The following is a 27,807-nucleotide window of genomic DNA, read 5'->3' as shown; positions in this document are numbered from 1 at the left end:
GTTGAGGGCCACATGCTGTAGAGTGGGTATCCAATACAGGATATGTGGTGATTAGGTTTGCTGAGGTCATATACTTAGGTATGGTTGGAACATATATTAAATTACATTACTTTAAGGTACATATTTAACCAATTATATATTAAACTGTAATACTTTTAAAATAATAAAAAATTATAATTTTTTTTATAATATTTGGTACATTTGATTTTAAGTTGGATTCATACTATAATAATCATTTATTTATTAATTTTTACACATTTTTTAATATATCTACCGCGTATTATATAATTTTTAAAATAAATATATCCACGTATTAAATAATGACGTATCCCCGTCATCATAGTCTTGAAGAGAAAAAAAGTATATATTTATTTTGTTTACCGACTGAATAAAATGTGAAGTAATTAAGACAAGGGTAGTATGTTATTAACCCATATGGCGGAAGGTCAATGCTAGAAAATTTCTTGAGCTATGGAAATCCTTGTACACTGTTATAACGATAACGTTGTAGCGTGATACAAAGACCAAACACCACTTTGGAAAGTTTTATCTTAAGCGTGCGCCTTCCCCGCTCATAATTTACCGCAAACAAGTATCGAAGAAAGCGAGGAATCAGATGCTCCATTAACTTCAGCACCTTTACTCGTAACATGAATCAGATAATCAACAATCTTTTCAGTTACAACCTCACCAGGGATCAACACTGGTACACCAGGAGGGTACGGACATATAAGCTCCCCTGCAACCTCACCAATGCTCTCTCTTATTGCCACTTTCCTTTTACTTGCAAAAAACGCATCTCTGGGGATCATACTCATCGTTATATCATCAAAGGGTGCATGAACATTATTCACCATTTTCTTCTCAGGTTTTGAAATGGAGCCATGTGTTGCAGCCAAACGCTTTATACCCAACACAAGCCTGTGGACATGCTCCCTGCAAGTCCCGAGATTAAGCACGTAAGTAAGAGATCTATTCCCAACGAGTTCACAGATGACTTCGTAATCCTTGTATAACATTTCGTCTGCTTCGGAACCTGATAATCCAAGATTCCAAAACCCCACAGTGAGACGCAATGGATCAACTGCGGGAGATGCTGGAAAGCTTGAACTCTCAAGTACTGAGATTCCAGGGATTTGTTTTAGCACACGCTTTGCTTCATCGGCTAATTCAATTGCTCGGTTGAATACAGAATCAGGGTTCTCACTGATTTGAGCTCTGGCAGCGTCAAGGGATGCCAGAAGCAGAAAACTAGGGCTTGTGGTTTGGAGAGTTCGGAGACACCCAGAAACTCTGTCCTTGTCTACAATGTTGCCTGACATGTGCAGCATGGATGACTGAGTAAGAGAGCATAGAACTTTGTGAGTGGACTGCACGATAAGATCAGCACCTTGGTGGAGAGCTGATTTGGGTAGTTTTGAATGAAATCCAAAGTGTGCGCCATGAGCTTCGTCCACGATCAAAGGGATTTTATGAGAATGACAGAGCTCAGAAATGGTGGTCAAGTCACTGCAAAGACCATGATAAGTTGGTGAAGTGATGAACACTGCTGCTGCCTTTTTCCCTTCCATTTCTAGCTCCTGGATGGCTTTCAATACCTACAACAACACCCTCACAGAACCGGATAAGCTTGATGCACAAACAAAATAGTATATGCTTATTATCAAATTGTTAGGAATCGAAGTGTGAGTCTAAGTCTCACATGGACTAGAAATGAGAAAATAGAACTCTATATAAGAATAAGACACATAAATAAGTTTTGGATTGAGAGTGGTGTCAATACCTTATATAGGCTCAAGTGTATATATTACCTTCTACAATAAATAGGATGCATAAGATATAAAATTATGGGTTAAATATGTTTTTGGTTCCTCACGTTTCAGTCAAATTTGGAATTAGTCCCTCTTTAAAACTTTTAACCAATTTAGTCATTTATCCTTAAAAATGTGTGAATTTAGTCCTGTTAACCAAATTTTGTTAAATTTATCTGATGTTTCAAGCGCATTTTATGATAGTATTTGAATTGTTTAGTCCGTAAGACACATTTTCGAGTTAATGTTAACTCAAATATTATCATAAAATGTGTTTAAAATGTCAAATAAACTTAACAAAATTTGTTAAGAAGGACTAAATTCACGCATTTCTAAAAATGAAGGACTAAATTAGTATAAAGTTTTGAAGAGGAACTAATTCCAAAATTTATTGAAACTTGAAGGACCAAAAACATATTTAACCCTAAAATTATACATGAAAAAAAATTCACAGAAATAACAAACTTGTAATTGCTATTTTTATAACAAAAAATATATAATTAAAATTCATATTTATTTTGTTTTTAACCTAATTAAAAATTTATCTTATTATTGGTCAACGCAACATTATCCAACATTCACTTTCCTGAATGAATTTTACTTAAAATAAAATTTAATTAAATGAAGGATACATTTTTGCTACACCATAAGGAATTTCAATCCATTAAAATAAAATAATATTTTCTATCACCCTTACGACTCTTATATATGGTTAGGGTTGTAGGGTTTTGCGCAATGATTAATTTTATAACTTGATTTTCATGAACTAATTAATTTGTCATTTTTTATATTTTATTTTATTATTACAAAAATTCATATTTCCTTCAATTTTGTTATGAATTTTTTTTTAAAAAATACTTATAAATTTTATTATGAAACTACTAATTTTAAAATATTTGTGTAAAATACTTTTCACAATAAATTTTATAGAAAATACTTACAAATTTTATTTGTAGAAAATAATTATTCATAAAAAAATTATCTATCAATCAAAATTTTTAGAAAAAATAACAGGAGAAAGTCTTTTCTTACAAATATTTTTAATAAATCTGCAAGAAAATAATAATGTAATATGAGAATTTTTAGTGGTGTTCGTATCATGATCTTACAATTTATGATTTTTTTAATCCCTTACAATCTTAATCTTAATCATAATTTTAATTTTAATTAACCTTTGTTTATTCCCGATATAGGTAATAAAATACTTAAGAATCTAATAGTGTTATATATGTTTGTAGTTAATTAACAAGTACCAAACCCACATAAATATATTAATTGAATATTATTTTATAATTCAATTGCACTTTACAGTATATTAAAATATGTTAAAACAAGATAACAAAGTTCTATATTATGTAATCTGTTTATAAATACGACAGAAAGTTAAAATGACTACCTGAGATGGGGTGATAGCAGCAGCAACGTCCCAATGATCGAGAAAGTGAGGAATGATGTACTTAGGCACTGCACCAGACAATACCAATGCAGATATGGCTGATATATGAGAATTCCTAGGAAGAATGAGAACTTGCCCCGGTGAACATGTCGACATTATGGCTGCTTGGATTCCACACGTTGTACCTCCGACAAGAAACCATGTGTGTGAAGATCCAAACAGTTTTGCGGCTTCAACCTGTGCTTCTAAAATGGGACCGTAGGGACAAAAGAGATTGCCAAGCTCATGAAGCACAGGCAAGTCATGAACAAAGGCTGTTCTTCCGATGAGTCCAGCCATGGAAGCAGGTGCAGCATGTCCTCTGTTGTGTCCAGGGAAGTGAAAACTCGCAGCATTTTTTTGGGCTGAAGATTTTATTGCACTCACTAGAGGCTCAACCACGTTTTTCTGAGGCGTCATGGAGACTTAAAAACCAGATTTCGTCACAAAATCCTGCAGATAAAAGTGAGGTAATTAGGAGTTATATTCTTATATGATTATGATGCACCACTGTCAATTGCATAATATATTTCCCCATTAAGATAGATTTTGTGGTTGGATACGATCTTACGCAACAGAAAAGTCAACCGCTTCGGCGCTTTGCCATTATTATTGGATATCAGATTTTAAGAAGGTAATAATGAGATTTTAAGAACATAACTTTGTTAGGTATTGAAGCTATAAAGCCAATTAACAACTATGACTTTGGCGATTTGCCATCGGATGTGAGATAAGTCTGAGTAGTAGTTTAATTTCTATGTGTAATTTTTTTTCTTTATATTTATTTTTTGATTAAAATACCTTTTTAATCCCACGTCAATTTTTTACAAATAAGTCCTAATTTTGGTTTTGTTTTCAAATAGGTTCCAATTTTCGTCAATTTTGTTCAATTGGGTCCTTTTTTGCTAATACCGTTTAAATCATTAACGGCCATGAACAGTGACTGTCACGTGTCACTTCGTGGTTTTTTTCTATTTTTTTATTTTTTTTTTAACTTTTTTTATTATTTTTTTAAATGTACACGTGTCAACCCAAGAGTGTGTCACGTGTCACTTCGTGGTTTTTTGAATTTTTAAAAATTTTTAAAATTTTTTTTTTTAATTTTAAATTTTTTTTTTAAAAGTCAATGTTCTAAATTCAATTTGGTCCTATATTCGTTATTTTTGTTCAATTAGGTCCCAATTTTTGTTAACATTAACCAATTTGGTCCCTCTCCAAATTAAAACCAAATTTAATTTTTATATTAAAATTCACATTTTTTATTAAATATTTTTATATAATATATTAAAATTCACATCATTATAACTTTGATATAAAAATTAAATTTGGTCACATCTTCGATAAGGACCAAATTGGTTAATGTTAACAAAAATTGGGACCTAATTGAACAAAAATAACAAATATAGGGACCAAATTGAATATAGAATATTGACTTTGACACGTGGCACACTATTGGGTTGACACGTAGACATTTAAAAAATATTTAAAAAAATTCAAAAAAAATAAAATAAAAAATTCCAAAAAACCACGAAGTGACACGTGACATGCTTTTGGGTTGACACGTGTACATTTAGAAAAAAATTTTAAAAAAAATTTAAAAAATTAAAAAAAAAATAAAAATAAAATAAAAATAAAAATAAAAAAATTCAAAAAAACCACGAAGTGACACGTGGCAGTTACTGTTCATGCCCGTTAATGATTTAAACGGTGTTAGAAAAAAGAACCCAATTGAACAAAATTGACAAAAATTGAGACCTATTTGAACACAACCAAAATTAGGACTTATTTGAAAAAACTTGACGAAAATTGGGACAAAAAAATATTTTAACCTTATTTTTTACTCTGTTGAATTTCTATATTTTGTAAAAATATTTAATATGTGGGATTTATTTTTTACTCATTTGAATTCCTATATTTTGTAAAAATATTTAATTTGTGGGGTCTTAAGTTTAAATTAATGTTAACTATGTCAGAAATGTTACATGTTAAAATCAAGATTTAAATATTTTCATATTAAATTTTAGATCACTTTCAACTTTGAAACCATTCTAATTGACATATAATACCGTAAAAGATGACCAATATGTTAACACATTATAGATCTAAATTTTGACGAGTAACACTTTATAATCTCGTAAACACCAATTAAGTAGAAAAAGTTACATTAAATTTTGTTTATGAAAATAAAGACTCAATTAATTTTTTTTTTTTGAAAAAAAAAATAGGAAGAAAAACAAATCAAAATCTATATTTAGGAATCATGTTACTAATCAAGCCTTAGAAATAAAAACTAATTAAAATATAATTAACTTAATTATCACCTGAAAGTCTTATATTAAATAAAAATTAAAATGATAAATAAAAAATATTATTAAATGTATAATTTAAACATTTGAAGTCAAATATTATAGATAAATGAATAAGTTAATCTTATTCATCAAGCTAATGAAAACATATACGTTATACTTAGACGTAGGTGTATTTTTTTTATGGTGATACAAACTAATAAAACTATTATTTTTGTTATTATTATAATTATAAAATTAAATATACATATTTTTTTATAATTTTATTATAAATAGTTTTTATTTATTTCGTACGTATTTTTTTTAATTAATAAAAATGATTAATTTGAAAAAAAAACGATTAAATTGAAAGAAACTTGTTATTTAAAAGATAAAATCAATAAAATAATTGTTTTAATTTAAAAAAATTTATTTAAAAAATAAAATTAAAAAATAGATGTAAACATGAAAAAATCGATAAATTAGAATTTGAATATTTTTTATAAGTTAATGTTACGCGACCATTTTAACTACAGTGGTTCACTGTGGCTTGACCTTTCGATACAATAGTTAGTCAGTGCCACTGTTGATGCTACAAATGAATTTCAGTAGCCACATTATTGTCCTTTCTCTTCTATGTATCTTTCTTCTTTTTATCTCTTCTTCCTCTTATCTTCTCTTGTCTCTTTCATTTCTCTTTATTCTTTGGTATCCTTCTCTTTCTCTGTGTATCATAGTGACCTGGTTGGCCCACTATCTTAAAAAGTCGTTAATTTAAGATAAATGCACTATTGGAACCAGATTGGTCGTTATCATAAAAAGCCATTAACTTAAACTAACCATTAGACCTAAAGAAATGAAAAAAGTTATTTTGACATTATTATTGTCAAATAATTACCATTTGATACCAACTTTTCCTAATAAAATATTAATTTATATGAGTGTCAAATGGGAATATTTATGTCAAACTACAATCGTTCCAAAGAAATACTTCACAAACCAATACTTCACAAACCGTAACTAAATACATGACGACATATTGAGTTAGTATTTCGTAAATAAACATGAATAACTATCTTATATATCGACAAGGTCAGTCAATTAGACAAATTTATTAATCATAAAGACGATATTTACACCAATCAACCATATAAATAAAAGTAAATCCCATCAATTAAATATACACATCTCATTAACACATAATTTGATATTTGACTGAGAATTTTTTTCTCTCGTGTCGGAACCTTATTGTATTCCAATCTTATTGATATATATAAATGTTCTTAATTTGAAGACCCGCCCTGTCATATCAGATTCTTTTTATGGGACTTTCTTACATAAAAGTCTCTAATTTTAACACATTTATTACGACTTCAGCATTGGAGATGTTATTTTTATTTTAAGAGCATTTGTATAGATAATGTTTAGCAGTTTTTACTTCTAATAAAAGAATAATAATACGCTCGGTCAATGCATATATCCTTGTTTAATGTTGATCTTGTCCTGATAAATAGCAAAAATTACATTACACATTTAATTAAAACCAATTCTATAAAATCATGGTGATTCAAAGTAAATTTTGCAGCCATATATCCATACATGCCCTGCATCGTCCGCGTTATGAACATAATGGTTTATGATGACTAAAATAATAACCTAAAATACAAAGCAACATAGTAACCCACTAGATCTAAACACCACTCCACCAGAATAGTCCAAAATAGCAGCAAAGTAACCCAAAATTAACAAAAAAAAAAAAAAAAATCACCAACACAGCTTGATGATGACCTCAACAGATCTACACAATCTTGACTAAAAAAGAACACATGATACGATTCAGCGTCAAAGTAATACTTGCATGAAACAATCTTGACTTTTATATCTCACACGACTTAACTAATGTTGAAAATTGAAAACATAAGCAATTTCTGAGGAGCAGGATGAACATATGCAGTGTGACTCTGGTATCTGCCACTGACTTCTCAATGTTTGACCTTCCCTGTCACCCTAACGTTCATAGCATGAAAAAATCTGAAACCAATTCTTCCTATTCTCCATGACATTCTCTAAATCAATTTTTTCCAATTAGCTACACATACACAATTAAAATACAATTAGTTGCAATTTTCTTTCAATATTTATGATTGCGTCCAGGTTGATGCTGGTTTGCATCTGGGCCCTGCCAATAGTTTTGGTCCTTCCTCAAGGATTAGCATTTAATTGCCCAGTCTCCTGACTCAATGAGTACGATATTTAACACATCGTAACCCAGTAGCATTTCCAAGAGGCAAAATTTGAGTACCCTTTCATTCTTATCCATTAAAATGAGAAAAGTTTACCAACAATTCTGCCTTTGCTATTTGCTAACTACTCGAGAATTTCCTCAGCTGCGTAAACCATCGTCAACTGTAAAATAATCTTTTGGTGTGATGCAAAAATCAAAGGCCACTTGGAAGTGTTAACTTCAAAGTACTTCTCACCAGCTGGTTTACTTTACGTTGCAGACAACTACTGAAGAAAGTAAGGGATCAGATGCTCCACTAATATCAGCACCTTTACTCCTAACATGTAGAAGATAATCAACAGCTCTTTCGGTAATAACCTCACCAGGGATCAATACTGGTATGCCCGGAGGATATGGACATACAAGCTCCCCTGAAACCTCACCGATGCTCTCCCTTATTGTTACTTTTCTTTTACTTGCAAAAAAGGCATCTCTGGGGATCAAACTCATGATTATATCATCAAAGGGTGCATGAGCATCACACACTTTCTCTTCAGGTTGCTGAAAGGAAGAATATGTTGCAGCCAAATGCTTTATTCCCAATAGAAGTCTTTGGACATGATCCCTACAAGTCCCGAGATTAAATGCGTAAGTAATAGATTTGTTCCCAACAAGTTCACAGATAACACCATAATCTCTGTATAAGATTTCGTCAGCTTCGTAACCTGATAAACCAAGCTTCCAAAAGCCCACAGTGAGACGCAATGGATCCATTGCAGGAAAGTTTGAAAAGCTTGAATTCTCAAGCACTGATATACCAGCAATTTGTTTTAGCGTGTACTTTGCTTCATAAGCTAATGCAATTGCTTGGTTGAATACAACATCGGGGCGTTCACTAAGTTGAGCTCTGGCAGCATCCAGGGATGCCAAAAGCAGATAGCTAGGACTTGTGGTTTGAAGAGTTTGGAGACATCTATCAATTTTTTCCTTATCTACAATATTTCGTGACATGTGCAGCATAGATGACTGAGTAAGAGAGCATAGAACTTTGTGAGTTGACTGTACAGTCAGATCAGCCCCTTGCTGGAGGGCTGAGTTAGGCAGTTCAGAATGGAATCCAAAATGTGCACCATGAGCTTCGTCAACAATCAAAGGAATTTTACGAGAATGACACAGCTCAGAAATCTTGCTTACATCACTGCAAATGCCATGATAAGTAGGCGAGGTGATGAACACCGCTGCCGCTTTTTTCCCTTCCATTTCTAATCCCTGGATGGCTTTTAATACCTGCAAAAACACCAACATAAAAACAAAAGTGAGATCGATCCAGATAAGATTACTAAAAGAGTCCTACTACTAAGGAAAGTAAAAAGTCCCAGATTCAGAACAATGTCTCATCTTCATCTGAATCACCTGTAATGGAGTGACACCACCAGCAATGTCCCAATCATTCTGATAGTCGGGAACAATGTACTTAGGCACTGCACCAGACAATACCATAGCAGATATAGCTGATATATGGGAATTCCTCGGAAGAATCAGAAATTCTCCCGGGGAACAGGTAGCCATAATGGCCGCCTGAATCCCACAAGTAGTACCTCCAACAAGAAACCATGTATGTGACGATCCAAACAGTTTGGCTGCTTCAGTCTGTGCTTCCAATATGGGCCCCTGGGGACAAAAGAGGTTGTCAAGCTCTGGAAGCTCAGGTAAATCATGCAAATACGGTCTCGTTCCAATGAGCCGAGTCAAGGAAGCAGGTGCAGCACGCCCTCTGTTATGTCCCGGAAAGTGAAAACTGGCAACATTTTGCTCAGCAGAAGCTCTCAATGCACTGACTAGAGGAGGTGGCCCATTTTGCCGAAGCACCGGAGTATCGCCGCTCAAAACGCGGTCGTTTGAGGTTGATAAACCCCCAATGCTTTCATCTAGCACAGTTGGTGCTGGTGCAAGGCTTCTTTCCTGCGCAAAATAAAATTCAACACTTTGAACAGCATTCCATACCCCCAACTAAACCACTTTTGGATTCTTCAAAAAAATAAATAAATAATCAAACCCTAACAAATGCAATGCATGAGCATTAGTGTATAATATAATAAATCTGCCCCAAAATTATATGTGTTTGCAATTTAACCCGGAAACTCGACTAAATTTGTATTCCAGATGTTTATCTACTGAAATTGAGAGATACATGAAACAACGATGGTTGAGGTTGAAAGATTGCAGGGTCTGAGAAAAATGCAAAGAAGCTATAGAAATTGTTGTTATGAAAAAGACAAAATAATGGATGAAGAGAAAACCTGAGAGCAACGAAGCGGAAGCGTTGGCGAAAGCCTGAGAGTTGAAGTGTTTGCAAAGTCCTGCAAAGAAAGAAAGCAAAGCGAGTTTGGGTTTTTGGGATTGCAAGAGAATGAGACTGAGAGTGTGGGAGACATCATCTTCTTCCCACCCCTGCTATAACCTTTTGCAGGCCTTATTCCACTTTTCATTTTTTTTTTTTCAGTTTCTTTTATCCACAATGTAAAATTTAATTTAATTCAGATACTTAAAAATAATATTTGGATTAGATAGATCATAATTAAGTTCAATATTTGGATAAAATACTTATTTTATCATCTCGTTTTTTAAATAATTTGTCTCAAATTTATAAATGTATGGACACAACACAGCTAAGTCAGTCATTACTATCATTACCTCATACGATATTGTTGCTATCAACCATAGATTATGTTAACATAATAAATTAATTATTTAATTAAATTTTAGGTATTTCAATAATTTTATATATTTTATTTCTTAGTAATCATTGTTAGTTTTTCTATCTCTTATTCAATGTTATTGTAATTATTGCTCAAACGTTAACATGTACCACAAATTTACCATAGTATAACATAATTAAGAAAATTAAATTGAGCGAAAAATTGGAAAACCGGAATAATATACAAAATATTAAATAAAACTTACAAAGAAATAAACAATATAAATACTTCAATGAGAATGAAAATAGGTTAAGTATTAAAGTATGAATATTTAAAACTTCCAGTCTAAAATTATGATAACTAATAATCCTTTAATGCATCTCTCGCATGTGTTTAAATAGTTTTTTCTTATAAAAAAAAAAAACATCTTTTAAGAACAAAAGAATATTATAAATATTTAAGTAGAGTATTTAGACTTTGAACCCATTCACATAATATTCCCTTATTTATTGAGAAATTTTTGGGTGCAAACCCTTTTCATTTATCTTGCAAAATTTAATTTATTTTCTTGTTCCCATTTTTCATAGAACATTGTCATCGAACCAATACTTTACAAACTTTTTTCAAATTGTTCCACCACCATGACTTGTACTTGATCTCCTTTCCTTTGTTCATATTTTTCCATTTTTTATATTTTTATTATATGATCTCCTCCACACATCATATTTTTCAATTATTAACCTCCGCCATTTTTTAACTAAATATTTTGTTTAAAGAATTTGAGTTTAATTCTAATCAAAATTGTGTAATTTCTCATGGTATAAAGAAAACTAATATTACCACTCACCAAAAATATTTATGTGAGCTTTATTAAGGGATATTTACGTGAAACTCGCTCTAATATGCAAAATGAATACATTTATAGCATTTTAACGAACTAAGTAAAAGCAATTTAAAGTTCGCATTTGTTTTGCAAATTATTTAAAAAAAATGTAAAAACATCACCAAGTTATTAGTTTGAATAAAATTTAAGCAAATAATTGTAAGAGAAAAATAAAATAAAATAACTAGGCATTTTTTAAATAAGTTAAAATCAATCTATCATCTTTTTTAATTTAAAAAAATTCTCTTATTTGACCGTTTACAAACTCTTATAAATTTATAAAAACTTTTCGTATTTTTAAATTTATACACTACACAACCAGTCGAGATTTTTTTTTTGTCCTTGTGACTTCAAAATATACTGGTACTTTAAAAAAATATATATTTTAAAACATTAAAATAAATGTTCATTGTATTTCAAAAACAAAATAAATAAATAAATAAATAAAAAAACCCAACAAAAATTCCAAATTCTACCAAACCTATGTCTAAATAACTAATCCAAATTAAAATTTACCTAGAGGGGGGCTGCACAGTGTCTGGCTAGTTACGCCATCACTAAAGTCAAACACAAACACGTTAGACCAGTCATTTGGCTTTCATGTTTTTACACCTACAAATCACACCACTGTCTATCCACATTTAATGCTTTTTTTTTAATATTAAAAAAAGGAACTTAATCAAAATCCAAAATTAATTTCTCCATAGTAGGTTGTCTGAAAATTATTATTTTTAAATAATATAAGGTGTTGTTTATAAACAATATTCTTTTCTAAAATAATAAATTATATATATAAATAAATGAGTGAGTGTACAACTCATTTACTATTCAGAGTTATTTGAATTCAAACCGTATCGGATCACATATTGATATAATTTTACATGTTCGAAATGTATAGTATATATTTTAATGTGAAGAGTATCTTAAAAATCATACATCATACATATACATAAAGTTAAGGTAAATTTTAAATGCATAAATATATAAGATACACCTTATAAACCTAAACCTGTTTTCTAAGATTAAGGAAGACTTAAATCAGTTTAATATATATACATATATAGATATACAGAGACAAACAAACCAAAGCTATAAAGTCAAAATCTAACCCGTGAATTACGTTATTCTATCGTAGAATGGGACATACTCTAATACTGTGTCACCAAGTTCAGATTGAAATTTCAAGCACAAAAGTTATTTAGGGTGTCAGCACTTCCTTTCCAAAGGTTCAATGTCCTGTAGCCAGCACTAACACTATAAATATACACGCCCTTTGTGCTCATAAATCTCAACCTTATAACAAACATTACATAGTTGCTCTTGTAACAAACATTACATAGCTACGATGAACAAGGTTGCAGGGTTTGTGACAACCTTATTGATGATGGTGATGCTGATGGTGCCAAAAACCGCGAGTGCCGAAAACATAGACAGAATCGTGACACCACAATTCTTCGACATGATAATCAACCAGGCCGATGGTGATTGTGCAGGGAAGAACTTCTACTCACGTGACGCTTTCCTCAAAGCTCACAGGTCCTACCATCGATTTGGTGCTCTTAATAACGAAGATGATTCCAAACGTGAAATTGCAGCTGCTTTTGCTCATTTCACCCACGAAACTGGACGTTAGTATGATGAATTTTTACATATAGCAGAACTTGTTCAACTATATTACTTCAACAGATGAAGATATTAAGTTGTGTTATGTTATGATATATGATTTGATTGGATTGGATGCAGATTTTTGCTACATAGAAGAGATTGGAGGAGCGTCAAGGGACTACTGTGATGAAAGCAACACTGAGTTTCCATGTGTACCTTACAAAGGGTACTATGGTCGTGGACCTATCCAACTGTCGTGGAACTTCAACTATGGACCAGCAGGACAGAACATTGGTTTCGATGGGTTGAATGCTCCGGAGACAGTGGCCAATGACCCTGTCGTGTCCTTCAAGACAGCATTGTGGTACTGGATGGAGTTTGTGCGCCCTGTCATGAACGAGGGCTTTGGTGCAACCATTAGAGCCATCAATGGCCAACTTGAATGTAATGAAGGAAACCCTGACACTGTCCGTGCTCGTGTTTATTATTACACCAAGTATTGTTCTCAATTTGGTGTTGCTCCTGGTGACAATCTTACTTGCTAAGTTATATAGATATATAAGACTATATATCTATATATGTGTGTACCATATATATGATGACACGTGTTATAGTTAATAAAATAAACAATTCAAAGGCTCAAAAATTTCTTTTGATTATTGTGATTAGGAAAATTATTAACTATAGCTTCCTTTCTGCATCTAAGCTGCAACAACAACAATTCATGCAAACCACTACCATTATGTTTTCAGAGTTAGTATTGGAAATACAAATATCATTTTAAGTCTCACTTAAAAATAAAAAACGAGCACCACCAAGATTGTTTTAAATTTTGGATTAGAGCTTATTTTATGTGAATTGCATGCATGTCTTATTCGTGTTCTAATTTTTAATAAATCTTTCTTTAAAAAATAATATGCAAAATCAACAATAAACTATGCCTCCAATATAACATATTTAATTCTGATATATATATATATATATATATATATATATATATATATATATATATGTCCATTTTTTATTAAAAGTTTTATTTTTATATACTATGAATGTAAATATTTTATATTGTTAACCAATTAAAAACCACGGATGATTTATAATACTTATCGTAAAAGTGAACAAATTTATAATGTTTAACAATTATGGTTGGATTAAGAGTAGACTTTTCTATACTAAAATCAAATGAAAAATATGAAAAAACAAAATAGAGCAATGGAAAGGTTAAATATAAGATAATAAAATACAATTTTTTACATAACAAAAGAAAAAAAGTAACAAAATACAAATTACTTTATTTTGTCCATAAATTTCTTGTACATGTAATTGCACTATGTAAGTTGCTAATGACACATTATTTTGTAACTGATTTTAAATTATATGTTGCATTATTTATAACATCGTTTATTGTTCGAGATCCAATTATAAGTCTTAAGTCTCACGTTAAGTAAAAATGATAAAATTGAACTGAAAGTGATATCAATCCTTTATATGTGGATTAGACTTATGTTTTGAACTCGAAACACCAATACTTATACATGTATGCTTGATCTTTATGCAATTTTCTATCAAAAAAAAATAAAATCTTTCTGCATTTCAAACCACACTTATGAAAGGATGGATAATGATTAAGAATTTCACTAATCTATCATGGAGTAGTTGTAACTAATCAAACCCTTTGTGACTTAAAATTGATTAATGTGAAGCTTTTAATGTAACCGCAAAGAAGCCGAAAGTGTGAATATCAACTGCTACATTTTCACTTACTTTTTATAGAAAATAGAAATTAGAAAATAATACTATTAATTATGCTACCCTATAGAAGTTCTTTTATAAGTTAAATGAATTTATTAGTAATTGAAAACCCAAGAAAAGCACAAAATGGTCTAGAATATAGGCATACTAAAGTTTAATTAAATAGCTATTAGCAGTTATATAGTATTATAGGTTAGCCCACAGAAGATTACTCACACCTCCGTCCCGTATCATTTATGCGTTCTGTAATAATGGAATGAAATTTCTAGCTACGTATAGGTTGATGTCATATCCAAACTTAAGCAAATTTTAAGATTAAATATGTTTTTAATTTTAAATTCAGATTGAAATTTGAAATTTGATTTTTTTTTTTAAATTTTGATGTAGTCAGATTTTCAAATTTTAAAAGTGAATAAATATAACATTTTAATTTAATTACATAATTTTTTTTACAAATTAAATGGTGTTTAAAAACTAATACTACAAGAAAAATGTCCAGTTAATAATTAATTTACAAAATAAAAAATTATTATTTATTAAAATAGTTATTGTTATGAATAAAAAATTAGAATTGATTATTAAATTAGTCACTAACTAATTAATTAGAAACTAATTTATAAATCAATTCATTTGGTAAGAACTTTAATAACTAATGTTTAGTGACCAATTTTTATTGGTAGTTACAATTTTGATAACTAAATTTTAGAAATCAATTTAGAAACTCGTTATAACTTTTTATTTATAATAACTACTATTTTAGTCATTAATAATTTTTTTTTGTGAATTGATATTTAAATTGGTCAACTGTATTGATCACTAAAATTGATATTTAACTAGACATCTTCTTGTAATATAAAAATATATTTAACCATATTTTTATTATTAAAAGGACAAATTGAATTTTACTTACTTCTTTCTTTCACATTATACTTGCGTTCAATAATCTTAACTCGATTCATATTAAATACTCATTATCAATTTTTAAAAAAATTAAAAATATTTAATAATAATAATTGTTTTTTATGAGGATGTCTTTGTTCATTTATATGTCACTTAAATACTTCATGGATCTTGCTAATAAGTTTGTAAGAATGTTTAAGAATCGATTAGATAATATTTTGACTTAACGGATATAGTAAGTTAAGACACTTGTTGTCATTCTTTATACTTAATTAATTCACAATTAAATTTCAGTAAAAATCTTTTACTTGTTCGCAGTAATTTATACAATTAATATTTCTTTTTTTTTTCAACTCAAATACATTAGCTTAAAATAAGAAAAAAATAAAACCACATTGTAATCAGTCTTTAAGTTTACGTTAAATATATATATATATATATATATATATATATATATATAAAGAGAAAGTCATTGTATTAAATGATTTTCAGTATTACTTGATAGATTAATTCTAATTGTTAACTGTGAGAAATTATCATATGACTCAACTATTACTATACAGATATTAATTAATCTTTATTATATACACGATACCTAAGTATTATAGAATTTTTTTATAAATTCAAAATTTTGAATAAATGATACACAAAGATGAGTTGTATGAGAATATAATTACTTGATAATTTAATATTGTTTTTTTTTCTTCAGAAAATACCAATTAAAGAAGTGAAAAACAAAGACTATTATATCAAGCAAATTTTCTGAAAATCTGTTATTGTTTTTTATATATATAAAAAACTCTTTTGAAGTAGAACGATACATTAATTATTTTTTGGTTAAAATATATTCAATTAAATAAGATAACTTTAGTAGTTGTAATATATTTATTGCTATTAAAGTCCGCCCACTTTTAAGTTTAAATATTGATGATTTTTATTGGAAAGTATATTTATTAAGTAATTTATTATATTCAACTAATTTAAATTTATTTTAACTAAGTGCATTAATTGAAAGGTTTATGAAAGGAAAATAATATATTTTATATGCAATCAATTCATCATTCCTTTATAATATTAACATTTATTCAAGCACTTACTTTTTTGACAAAATACCCTATTATTGTTCCATAAATCAATATACAATTAAATATATTAAGTATCATTTTTTTTTTCTGACGAGAAAGCATGCTACAAATAGAAGTGAGTGTGGTCTGAATTGCCAACATTCTCTATCGAAAATAGTGATAACAGTGTTTGACAAAATTCTCCACCAGACGATGTGGAACAACAAGGTGCAAAACATGAACAGTGTAGTAAAGAGAGTGATGGTGAGTTTGTTAGTGTTGATGCAAGGTGCTTGCTATGGCAGTGAGAAAGCGAACCATGTTTCTGTGCCTGACATTGTCACAACCGAATTCTTCAACGCCATACTTGACGAAGGTGATGATGAAGCAGATTGTGCAGGCAAGAACTTCTACTCTCGACAAGCCTTCCTGCATGCTCTCAATTCCTACAAACAGTTTGGTCGAACTGGTTCTGCAGATGACTCCAAACGTGAAATTGCTGCTGCTTTTGCTCATTTCACACAAGAAACTCAACGTGAGTCTTTCTCTCCATCTCCCACAGTGACGCTGGTTTTTATCGTAAATCGATCTTATCTATAATCGATGCGAGAGTTTCAAGAACATAATATTTTTTGTATTGTAACTCTACTTTAACCTTAAAAACATTAAAGACATCTAAAACTTCGTCTAACGAAGTACGTTGAAAATTTCACGTCGATTAGAAATAAGGTCAATTCATAATATATAATTGAATATAATACTCACTTTACAAATCGATTTTGTAGAATTAAATTAAAATTTAAAACTCACTTGTAACATGGTATCGTAACTACGAATAATTTCTAACATCTTTTATGCAATTCACAGATTTTTGCTACGTAGAAGAGAGTGAAGGTGAATCAAAGGACTATTGTGATGACAGCAACAGTGAGTACCCGTGTGCCTCTGACAAGGAGTACTACGGGCGTGGACCGATTCAACTGAGATGGAACTACAACTATGGAGCAGCAGGGGAAAGCATTGGTTTTGATGGGTTGAAAGCTCCGGAGACGGTGGCCAATGACCCTGTGGTGTCGTTCAAGACAGCACTGTGGTTCTGGACACAGAATGTGAGCCCTGTGATGGAGCAGGGGTTTGGTGAAACCATTAGAGCCATGAAAGGTGAAGCTGAATGTGATGGAGGAAACCCTGATGCTGTTCAGGCTCGTGTTGATTACTACACACAATACTGTTCACAGCTTGGTGTTGCTCCTGGTGATAACCTCACTTGCTAAATGCATAATCCATGGATAGTTCCAACTTGCAGTGTTGAAAAGTTTTATAGGGAACAAGATCGATGCATGTGTCTTATCCTTCATCTATCACATATCATATATGCTGTAAAATAATGAGTTCTGTGCGTGAGATAAGCTTTCGCAAGAATTATGCTCCTTTTCATTTGCTCTATTGTTATAATATTAAGAGCTATGTTATGTTGCTTCCAAAGGACACAAGAAGAATTCTGCATGGATACGTTTACACATTTCATTAGTTATTTTTAGGTATGTCCTGCAGCAGGGATGGAAAATGACAATGGTTAATGGTTATTTCTATCTTTTGACTTTGAGTGCGCATCCGAAACATATTTTGTCAAGGTAAAGAAGTAGTTTTTTTTATTGGTAATAGATCCGAGACATATTTAATAGTTAATCTCTCGATTTTTGCTTAACCGAAACTTAATAAATATCAAAAATTTAAAATAAAAAAAAAATTGAATATACTTTCTGTATCAGGTTTAATTTAACTGAGGCAGAAAGTTAAATTTATTGTCTCGAATATAATTCAATTGAGACATATCAACATTTAAAACAAAGAAAAATTCAGAATAATCTTTTACATCAATTTTTTTCCAAATCAAGACATAAAAATTGTTTTAAATTACAAAAATATCATCACATCTTTATATATTTTGTTTGCACAAGAATCGAGACATATAAAATAGCGTTTAGACATAAACATGAAAGTGCATTAGTGATAATTAGTATTATTAGAGATAGAATAGAAAATAATCCAGTGATTTAAAGAAAAAAAATCTACTTATATATATTAATGAAGGTGATTAATAATTGAAGTTTTTTATATGCTATCACATGGGTAATAATTGGGTATTTAAGTTTTTTACAGACTCATAGATAACACTCTTTAAGGGGTGGGAGATATGAAGGTAAAGATCATCTACCCTTATTATAATAGTGCACGTGTTTGGTTTCTTTTCGTATTTTCAATAATTAAATTCAAAGGTTAATTTTAGGTAAATTTTTTTATATGTTTAAATATACATTAAGGAATCGATTTTTAGATTAGAATTGAGGTGTTAAAACAATATCTTAGACTTGACTTTGGAATTGGATACCATGTGATAGGGGTCCCACTTATTTATTTTCTTTTCTTTTCACTATTTTGGTGAGGGATGGTCCCGTTGTTGAGTCCAAAAAAATCACGACCCCTTTTTTAATTGAGAAACTGTACAAACATAATAAATTTATATAATTTTCATAACAAAGAAATATAATTAAGAAAATGGTTATGTGATAAAAATGTCATCATCAAAACGTTGTCCAAAACTTTATCCAACATCTATTAATATATCTTTCTCAAATTATAGATTCTTTTAACCTTAAAAATCTTTAAATTATAACTTTTCAAGTTAGTTTAACTCCACAAAATTAATTACAATTTTTTAAATTAATTCAATTCTACAAAATTAAATGCTTATACTTATTTAACTTTACATTTAATTTAACCTTACAGAATTTATACTCATTTATACAACGTTGTAAATTTGTTTGATAAGATCTTTAACATTGATTTTATTCTTGATGTTAAATTGTTAGTTTGAAAGTTGATGAAGTCAATATACGCAATATGGGTTGAATTTTGCAGACATCAAAGTTGACAATTCAAAACTTCAATTTGAGAATGCATTTAACGAAGAGATTAATTTTGTCTGCGCCAAATCAATTATTTATACGACAAAGTTTGAGCATCATCACTTTTAACATATCACTGTTCATTAGCTGAAATAGATATAGAGAACTGATGTAATTAATAAATAATCCTATTATTTAATAAAATATACATAAGTGTGTACGTGTTTACACGTCTATAGACTTTTTATATGTATATCTTGACCTAAAGAAATCACACTGAAAAAGGAAAAAAAAAATCAAAAACCAAACAATGAAATAATTGAAGAACTATGAATGTAAATTATATGTCTTCAACGCAAAAATGACTTTTTAACGATTAAATTTTGACAACTTTCTCTCATAACTTGAGGTGATATCTTCTAAGTAATTTTTCAATTTTTTTATTTTCTTAATTTTCTATATTTTAAAATCATTCAAAAGATGTCATCTCAAATTCAGATTATAAGAGAAAGTTGTCAAAGTATCATTATCCGAATAAAAAACGTGTGTTTTAGGGTTTAGGATCATACGGTATGAAATCAATGACCTGGACCTTTAGGGCTTGGTCCAGAAGCCAAACGTTGCATCCAAAACGCCATGGTTTTCTTGGCTTGTTCGTAGGCTGAAGAGGTGTATGTTTGAAGGTTATTAGCTCTTGCAAATGCAAAGTCCTCAGAGTGAGATAAAACCCTCGCCTCCACCCTACTTTCTCCGATCAAAATAGCAACAAACACAACAACAGCTACCAAATTCAAAAGGGTGCATGCTTTTGAGGAACTCATTGATGGAAGGTTTGGTGAAAGCTAGAAAAGAAGGGTTGTTGTGGTATAGCTAGGTAGCTACTGCTGCTACTGTATCTCAAACTATTAATTGGAAGGAGCAATGAAAGCTTGTTTTGTGGTTGTGTTGTGGCTTGGTGTTGGTGTTGGTGCCATTTTATAGTGAGTGAGGAAAGGAACAAGAAAGTGTGTTAGATTTGTGCTTCTCTTTTTGGACTTCATTAGCCTTTTCGGTGGACATGGGTTTCAATGGATTACGTGTTGACCAAGGATTTTTGGAAGTTGCCCAGCAATACCAAATTTCATGTATTTCTATATTGTTTAGTGTACTATTATAACCAAATTAAAAATATCATTATGAATTCTAAAATCAAATAGTAAAATGGTATTTTGACAACTAAATTTAACAACTTTTTTCTACAATCTGAGGTGACATCTTCTAAGTGACTTCTCATTTTTTTTATTTTCTCATTTTTCTATATTCCAAAATCACTTAGAAGATGTTACCTCAACTAATAAAAAAAAGTTATCAAAATTTAGTCCGATCAAATATACTTTAAGTGTAAATTATAATAAAAAATGTAAAATATAAGATTTTTTTATGGGCAAATATTAATCATTAGTATTTTTATTAAATGGAGAGTTAAATTTACGATTTCTCTCATATTTTTTTTTAAACTTACTAAATCAACCTTATATAACTTTTAAGTGTTAGTGAGGGAGTTGAACTCATAATCTTCTCTGACCTTTCTTTCCAACTTACTGCTAAATCTGATATATATGTAAACTAACCATACTTCAAAGGAATTATTCTGAACATGTAAAAATAAGCACATGTGGAAAAAAATTGTTTTATACTTAAAGATAATTAATTGATAATGTAAAGTTATTTACACTAATAAATGTAAAAAAAAAGTATATACTGTAGAATTTGGTCATAAATGGTGTTAAGTCAATCTAAAACATGTACATGATTTGGTTGGAAAAGAGAATACACGGTTTGATGTTGAATATGTGAAAGGGTTTAAAAGATGAAAGAATTGATAGGTAAGTTTTGGCTAACAGTGTTGACAAAGAAAAGGTGCAAATATGTTATGTTTTGAGTGATGTAGCGTGATAGGAAAATGAAAGAATAATGAGTAAATATGTTATGTTTAAAGTTGAATTGACTAACTCATATTTGACTATGCAATAGGAAAATGAAAGAATAATAGGTTTCACCTAACCAATTTATTTAGAATATCTCAGATATTGCCACCTACTTTTTTTTTTAGTTTTTCACTAAGGAATTTAATAGCAAGTTGGATCTTTCTTCGTGTTCTAAATTCCAACTAACTACTCACTTTTTTTTATTTTATTTTTTGCAAATTAGGGAGAGAAAAAAAATATAATGGGAAAAGAAAGAATATTTCCAAAGACGTGTTATTAGGGCTATCCAATGGGACAAATAGGAAAAAAAAAAAAACAACAATGAAGGCACAGCACCTAACCAGAATCTGCAATTGTCACGAGTAATATTTTAATGGTTAAGTTAATTAAAAATTGCATACAAAATTATAAAGTTGTGTTTTAACACTTAAAAATATTAGTGGAGTTAAGTGTGAGTTGAAGTCACACTATTAATTAAGAATGGTCAAGAATAAAATATGTAAATAAAATAAAATAAAAAACTATACGTATATTGTTTTAAAGTCTTAGTTTGAAATTTATATATTATCTCTTATATAAATGGGTTTGTAGTTTATTTAGTCTTGAATTTATCTTGTATTTTTTCTAAAGAAAGCCAACAAATGATATAAAATCATTGAGTTGTAGTTAGTACATGTCATCTTGTGATAAATTCAATATGCAACTTTAAAATTACTAATAATATTAAATTGTTTAAATGTGATTCGTTTATTTGTTTTTCATGTATTTGGTTTTTTATTCAATTGCCTACACGGTAAATATTCGTTTAAGTTTGTACTCATTTAATTTATGTTCCATCTAAATTCATATTTAAAAAGAAAAAATTTTCGAATTAATAATTTTGTGTTATTATATATATATATATATATATATATATATATATATATATATATATATATGAGAGTGAAAGTACATGAATAAAATAAAATAACAAATTTATCTTGGAGTATATCTTTTATACCTATCATATATCTTATATCTCTCATATTTTTATACTCCCTACAAATTCTTAAGACTCATAATATTTCATAATATAATTATATGATCTTCAATATTATTCTATATTATAATACGACTCTTAAAATTTTATAAGTTTGAATTTCAATTAAGTTCATATCAAATTCTCAAAATGAAAATACAGACTTAAACGAACGATATAGAATTTTAGATATTTTTTAATTAATAAATACTATATTTTAATATGTTAGTTTTCGTTAAGAAAAAATTGAAACTTATAAATTTTCTTTCCACTTTTATGTCCAAATCAATGTATACCTCTTATAAAATCTAAATTCGAAATTATCTTCTAAATAAATAAAGTTTAGTACTAGCTAATATATTGGAATATAAATATACAATTTTCCTAAACATTTAGAATAAAATCTTTATTTGTTTATGGTCATCTCATACTTGATTCCCGATGAAAATCTTATCCATACAAATTTAGAATTTAAGTAAGGACATAAATAAAATTCAACACAGTAAAATAAAAAAATTTTAAAACTTTCTAAGAAGAAATTATTAATATTTATTAAATATTTATTAAAGAATGAACTAGAAACGTTTTAGTATGAATAAAAAGCATAGATGTGAAAAGAGAACAAAAATAAAAGACGTAATTTTCAATACAAGTCGTGTGTCTAATATTGAAATTTAAAATTGAGGAGAGACTTATGGAAATGAATTATAAAAACTAAAAGATATAATATTTATTGATACAACGTGTCAATATTTAAATATCAAATTCAAATTAGGAGTGATTAAAACTATAATAATTTTAAAATAAAATTTTATATAAAAGAAAGACATCATCAACGCATTAACATTCTAAATTTAAATCAAATCAATATAAATTAGACTTAAGTAGTAGTGTTTGAAATTGATAAAAAAAATTGTAAATGATAAAAATATAGATACTCAGTGGAAGTGAAGCCACTTGAGGGAATAATGACAAAGAAAACAACTCTCAAAATACTATTTTTTAAGAAGGAGGACTTCATTTTTGTTATAGAGTCAATTTTCTCACTATACTATAATATTAAATAATCATATATTATTATATTATAGTCGTTTTGGTTTTGATAAATTAATATATAACCAGGTCGTATTTAGACTATATAGTATACAGAGTTGAAGTTCTTTTTTTAACTAATCTTAAACAACTTTTCTCGTTTTTCATTTTCGATTATTTTAACAATTCTGACATTAAATATTTCAGTTCGTAGTTTGAATGCTTCATATGTTTTGTTTGTCCGTTCACATTGAGTTTCTAGCTTATGCTTGCTCAAACCAACACCAAGAATTGTTGCCATTCTCTAACAATTTGACTCTCTAAGTATGTTCTTACGTTACTAAGAATTGTCCACAATTTTATCCGTGTCATTGCTACACGCAAAAGTTATAGATCCACGAAATTTAAATATTCTTATCTCCCTTTATCTTCGGATACATCTTTTAAGGATAAAATCGAACTCAAACGCTTCAAAAAAGACAATACATCTCAAAAATGTGATGATTGTTCCTAACGATGGCTGCCAGACAAACTTGAATCAGAATCGAAACATTATTTATAAATTAAATTAGTTAAATATAGGGACAAAGGAAGGATGTTTACATATAGAGTGTAAAAAGAAACTATGTGAGTGCAAAAAGAAATCCCCTTATTCCCGAAGGTTACATATTGGGTCACAGCCCGGACCAACCCGAGTCCATGCAATCTGATCCACATGTTTGGAAAGAAAATTACTTTCCGCACCCACTATTGTTTCTTCATACACCTCCCCGTTGCAGGATAAGGATGAAAGCAACCTCTGCGTTTGGGGACATGGTCGCAAGACATCGTCGGAAATGTCTGCCATAGCTTCCTCTCTGCTTCTCCCACTCGGTAGCCCCATTTCTTTTTCTTCCTCATAATTCCCACTTCTTTCCTTCACACCATAACTCAACAATGCATAACAGGCTTTCCAAAAAACACACAAAAAGAAAAGTTGTGTTGTGTTCATATACATTATTCATACGAATCACTAAGCAGTTGACGATCATAGACTGTGAAATCAGTTTTATTTCTGCACAGTGTTGACCCAATTTCCTTCTTCAATGGTAGAGTTGTTTTCTGAACTTCGGTTCCCATTTGACAGGTTCTACTCGTGGTAAAGGTCCCTCTTTTACTCCTCCTCAGAGCATTTTGGTTGACAAATTTCGAAGATTAGTTGTTAAAGTGGAGTCCTCAGAGAGAAGGGAATGCAACACTGCTATGTTTAATGCCAATTCACGTCGGAACTTTCTTGGGTTGGCTCTTGGAGTCTCGGGCCTCTTCATGGGTTCATTGGATGCCAGTGGAGCTGGTTTGCCCCCAGAGGAAAAGCCAAAACTATGTGATGAGACTTGTGAGAAAGAGCTTGAAAATGTATGGTGAGATTGCATAGTCTCCTTATTTGCCTCCTTTCTGTGCTTCTCTCTGCTTAAACATTGACGGTGATTGATGTACATTGCTTACAATGCATCACTTTTGTACTGTGATGATAGAAGACATGTTTCTGTAAGATGATGAATTGTGTCAAATATTGGGAAGTTTACATGAATGTCGCAGAAAATAGGACAATTTCATTGTACTTTCTTGTTTCTAAAAGTGGTTAATATAGATTTGTTAACCTACAGTGATAAGGTTTTTAACAAATTATTGCTAGTCACCAGCAAGCCCCTTCGTTGACTTGATAAAATTTAAGCCTTAAGTTCCTTGCACAGTGCCTAATCTTCCTCCTAATTCTTTCTGGTTAATAGAATCTTACGTTCTTATTGGAATGAGTAGAGCTTCTTATAGTTCTACATAAGATACTACATGATGTTCAATGTCATGCAATGAAGAATCTGTTGTTTTTGGTAGAAATATTTAACCGATGTGATGTGATAGCATTTTATGTTGAAGGTTACACGTTTTTTGGAACCTTAATCATCACTAGATGATAGGCCAATGGATTTTACACTACTAACACTTTAAGAGCCGTAGTTAATGTCAGTTTTTGTCTTTGAATGTTTTATGCAATGAAGGTGCCTATGGTAACTACAGGATCTGGCTTGCAATACAAGGATATTAAAGTAGGGCAGGGTCCTAGTCCACCAATTGGATTTCAGGTATGTCAAATTTCTGACTACTTAAGTTGGATTTTAAGGAACAACTGATTTTTTTTTTTTATTCTTAAATGGTCTGATTGTGTATTTACTTTTACCTTCTATTTAGAAAATACTCTACAAATTTGTGATGGCATTGCATGAATGTGCTTGCCATCTACTGAGTTCTTCAAAATAGCATATGCCTCTGCAGATCCAATGTGGCCTTCTTTTCTTCCATTTGCATCAAAATTAACCTTTGGGGCACTGCATAACTTTCTCATGCACTTGAATCATTGGAGGCATATTTGGAAAGGAATAGACCACCTCCTTTCTGAACTTGCTGAAGTTTGATATTTCTATGAAGATTAAAGTTTCTTCATTCTTTTTCAACCTTTAATAAACTTCAAAGTTATATTTATCAGGAGTAAAGTCCTCAGTCAGTAGATGATTTTTTTCTCAATATACCAAGACTGTCTTCATTTCCACATGCCTCTTTGACTAATGAAATATAATTACAGGTGGCCGCTAATTATGTTGCAATGGTTCCATCTGGACAAATATTTGACAGGTATTATAAATTTGCGTCGGTATTTCTTCAATCCATGAATTGGTACTCGTGAAATGGTTTTTGTTGTTTTGCATGCATGCGAAGTTTTATTTGAATGTGCAGAATTACACAACCATGCCTAATCATACGTTGGACATCTAAATATTTTATTAGTAGAATCGTCAATCAACCATATTTAGCAAACAGCCAATACACTTGGACTGCTTCTGATGTTTCAATTTGTCCATTCCTTTTTCAGTTTGATGTTAACTTCCAATTTTGGTTTTGAAGATTTTCTCTTTGAATCCTGATTAAAAAATTTCACCTCTATGTATACTCACATCACATGGATGCACTATGCTGAAAAATGAATTTTAAGCCTGTGAATATACCTAGATAGAAGTTCTTTATTTGTGTTTCTCTTGTCCACCCTTTCCAATTTTACAGTTCACTGGAGAAAGGACAGCTTTACATTTTCCGCGTTGGTTCTGGTCAGGTAAACTCTGGATATTGCTTTTCTTGTTTATATCTTAAAGTTTAAGAATTTCTCGAATTTGGATTTTCTGCTGGATTTTTCTGTGATGTTCCTCTGCTATGTCTTCAAAATACATTGATGGACACTAATTTTGATATTTTAAAATATATTAAAAAGATTTTTAAAATATCAACATCAGTGTATTTTTAAGATCAACATATGATAGCATCAAAAAATCTAATAGAGAATCTGAACTCGAATTTCTCTTTCACCGTAGTTAGTACTCAAACTTGGCAAACAAAAGCTTTGTGGCCAAAGTGTTTGACAATGCTTTTGAATATTAACTGATATTCAGCCCAATGAGTGACAGGTTATAGCGGGACTTGATGAAGGTATTCTGAGCATGAAAGTAGGAGGGAAGCGCCGACTGTACATACCTGGATCAGTAAGCTTCCATTTTTACGGTTCAAGCTAGATTCCCCAGAAATTATTAGATGGTTTTTGAACATGATGAAGACCAATTTACATATAAAACACAATTAGTTTTTTTTTATATAAATAAAAAAAAATGTAGATACGTCCCGGTAGTGATCGGAATCACCTGAATCGTGTAATATGTGTCTTTTTACTTCTGAAACATACATTGAATGCATTGAAAAAAAAATACTGCAACTTTTGACTATGAACACTGTGCTTGAAAATTGCACTGACAATCGAGAAGAAGCACTCAATGCTATGATAATTTTCATTTACTGATACAAAAATGGCTAATGCTCTGTTCTGATTGTTGACTATATATCTTTGTGTTTTATTGGCAGTTGGCATTTCCAAAAGGCCTTACTTCTGCTCCTGGAAGACCAAGGGTGGCTCCAAGCAGTCCAGTCATATTTGATGTTAGTTTGGAATATATACCGGGGCTTGAAGTGGATGAAGAATAAAATAAGGTTGTCCATTCTAGATTTGATTGGACGTAATCAATCTTGATTTGTATTTGTAACTATCACCATTATATACAATCGTTAATTCTTTGTGAGAAATGAGCATAAAATCTATGCTGAGTAACATTGTTATGATATCTGAGTTCAGATATAACAAAAAT

General features: G+C 30.1%; 6 protein-coding genes across 6 annotated transcripts; 3 read left to right on the top strand and 3 right to left on the bottom strand.

Annotated features, from left to right (window-relative positions):
* Nucleotides 1-460: 460 nt before the first annotated feature.
* On the bottom strand, nt 461-3,721 carry LOC114168136 (uncharacterized). Its single transcript, XM_028052870.2, has 2 exons — nt 3,208-3,721; nt 461-1,598 (listed from the first exon to the last, which is right to left on the bottom strand). The coding sequence occupies exons 1-2, from the start codon at nt 3,664-3,666 to the stop codon at nt 573-575; spliced, it is 1,485 nt and encodes a 494-aa protein (XP_027908671.2). The 5' UTR covers nt 3,667-3,721; the 3' UTR covers nt 461-572.
* A 3,594-nt stretch (nt 3,722-7,315) lies between these two features.
* LOC114170688 (uncharacterized) lies at nt 7,316-10,247 on the bottom strand. The gene is made up of 3 exons (XM_028056217.2): nt 10,056-10,247; nt 9,169-9,717; nt 7,316-9,042 (listed from the first exon to the last, which is right to left on the bottom strand). Exons 1-3 carry the CDS (start codon nt 10,242-10,244, stop codon nt 8,020-8,022), a joined length of 1,761 nt encoding a protein of 586 aa, XP_027912018.2. The 5' UTR covers nt 10,245-10,247; the 3' UTR covers nt 7,316-8,019.
* Nucleotides 10,248-12,618: 2,371 nt separating this feature from the next.
* LOC146881924 (endochitinase PR4-like) lies at nt 12,619-13,588 on the top strand. The gene is made up of 2 exons (XM_085668648.1): nt 12,619-12,965; nt 13,081-13,588. Exons 1-2 carry the CDS (start codon nt 12,683-12,685, stop codon nt 13,485-13,487), a joined length of 690 nt encoding a protein of 229 aa, XP_085524774.1. The 5' UTR covers nt 12,619-12,682; the 3' UTR covers nt 13,488-13,588.
* Nucleotides 13,589-16,813: 3,225 nt separating this feature from the next.
* On the top strand, nt 16,814-18,267 carry LOC114170411 (endochitinase EP3-like). Its single transcript, XM_028055888.2, has 2 exons — nt 16,814-17,196; nt 17,529-18,267. Exons 1-2 carry the CDS (start codon nt 16,875-16,877, stop codon nt 17,933-17,935), a joined length of 729 nt encoding a protein of 242 aa, XP_027911689.2. The 5' UTR covers nt 16,814-16,874; the 3' UTR covers nt 17,936-18,267.
* A 1,470-nt stretch (nt 18,268-19,737) lies between these two features.
* Nucleotides 19,738-20,541, bottom strand: LOC146881923 (uncharacterized). Its single transcript, XM_085668826.1, has one exon. It carries the CDS (start codon nt 20,389-20,391, stop codon nt 20,149-20,151), a length of 243 nt encoding a protein of 80 aa, XP_085524952.1. The 5' UTR covers nt 20,392-20,541; the 3' UTR covers nt 19,738-20,148.
* A 3,798-nt stretch (nt 20,542-24,339) lies between these two features.
* LOC114169283 (FKBP-like peptidyl-prolyl cis-trans isomerase family protein) lies at nt 24,340-27,781 on the top strand. The gene is made up of 7 exons (XM_028054359.2): nt 24,340-24,460; nt 24,714-24,982; nt 25,624-25,707; nt 26,205-26,254; nt 26,681-26,729; nt 27,079-27,153; nt 27,527-27,781. Exons 1-7 carry the CDS (start codon nt 24,424-24,426, stop codon nt 27,644-27,646), a joined length of 684 nt encoding a protein of 227 aa, XP_027910160.2. The 5' UTR covers nt 24,340-24,423; the 3' UTR covers nt 27,647-27,781.
* Nucleotides 27,782-27,807: the final 26 nt, after the last annotated feature.

The sequence above is a fragment of the Vigna unguiculata genome, chromosome 11 (assembly GCF_037176805.1).
Source record: "Vigna unguiculata cultivar grain cowpea cultivar isolate G323 ecotype 2 chromosome 11, ASM3717680v1, whole genome shotgun sequence".
In the NCBI taxonomy this organism is placed as follows: Eukaryota; Viridiplantae; Streptophyta; class Magnoliopsida; order Fabales; family Fabaceae; genus Vigna; species Vigna unguiculata.
Note: the sequence above shows the minus strand (reverse complement) of the source record. Positions and strands in the feature narration are given on the sequence as shown.

Coding starts and splice junctions, on each gene's coding strand:
- LOC114170688 (XM_028056217.2), bottom strand. CDS start 10,244: ATGAAAAGTGGAATAAGGCCTGCAAAAGGTTATAGCAGGGGTGGGAAG. Junction 9,718..10,055: donor TTCCGCTTCGTTGCTCTCAG/GTTTTCTCTTCA, acceptor TATTTTGCGCAG/GAAAGAAGCCTTGCACCAGC. Junction 9,043..9,168: donor GTGGTGTCACTCCATTACAG/GTGATTCAGATG, acceptor GTGTTTTTGCAG/GTATTAAAAGCCATCCAGGG.
- LOC146881923 (XM_085668826.1), bottom strand. CDS start 20,391: ATGAGTTCCTCAAAAGCATGCACCCTTTTGAATTTGGTAGCTGTTGTT.
- LOC114170411 (XM_028055888.2), top strand. CDS start 16,875: ATGTGGAACAACAAGGTGCAAAACATGAACAGTGTAGTAAAGAGAGTG. Junction 17,197..17,528: donor TTTCACACAAGAAACTCAAC/GTGAGTCTTTCT, acceptor TGCAATTCACAG/ATTTTTGCTACGTAGAAGAG.
- LOC146881924 (XM_085668648.1), top strand. CDS start 12,683: ATGAACAAGGTTGCAGGGTTTGTGACAACCTTATTGATGATGGTGATG. Junction 12,966..13,080: donor TTTCACCCACGAAACTGGAC/GTTAGTATGATG, acceptor GATTGGATGCAG/ATTTTTGCTACATAGAAGAG.
- LOC114168136 (XM_028052870.2), bottom strand. CDS start 3,666: ATGACGCCTCAGAAAAACGTGGTTGAGCCTCTAGTGAGTGCAATAAAA. Junction 1,599..3,207: donor CTGCTATCACCCCATCTCAG/GTAGTCATTTTA, acceptor GTGTTGTTGTAG/GTATTGAAAGCCATCCAGGA.
- LOC114169283 (XM_028054359.2), top strand. CDS start 24,424: ATGTCTGCCATAGCTTCCTCTCTGCTTCTCCCACTCG. Junction 26,255..26,680: donor TCTGGACAAATATTTGACAG/GTATTATAAATT, acceptor CCAATTTTACAG/TTCACTGGAGAAAGGACAGC. Junction 26,730..27,078: donor TCCGCGTTGGTTCTGGTCAG/GTAAACTCTGGA, acceptor AATGAGTGACAG/GTTATAGCGGGACTTGATGA.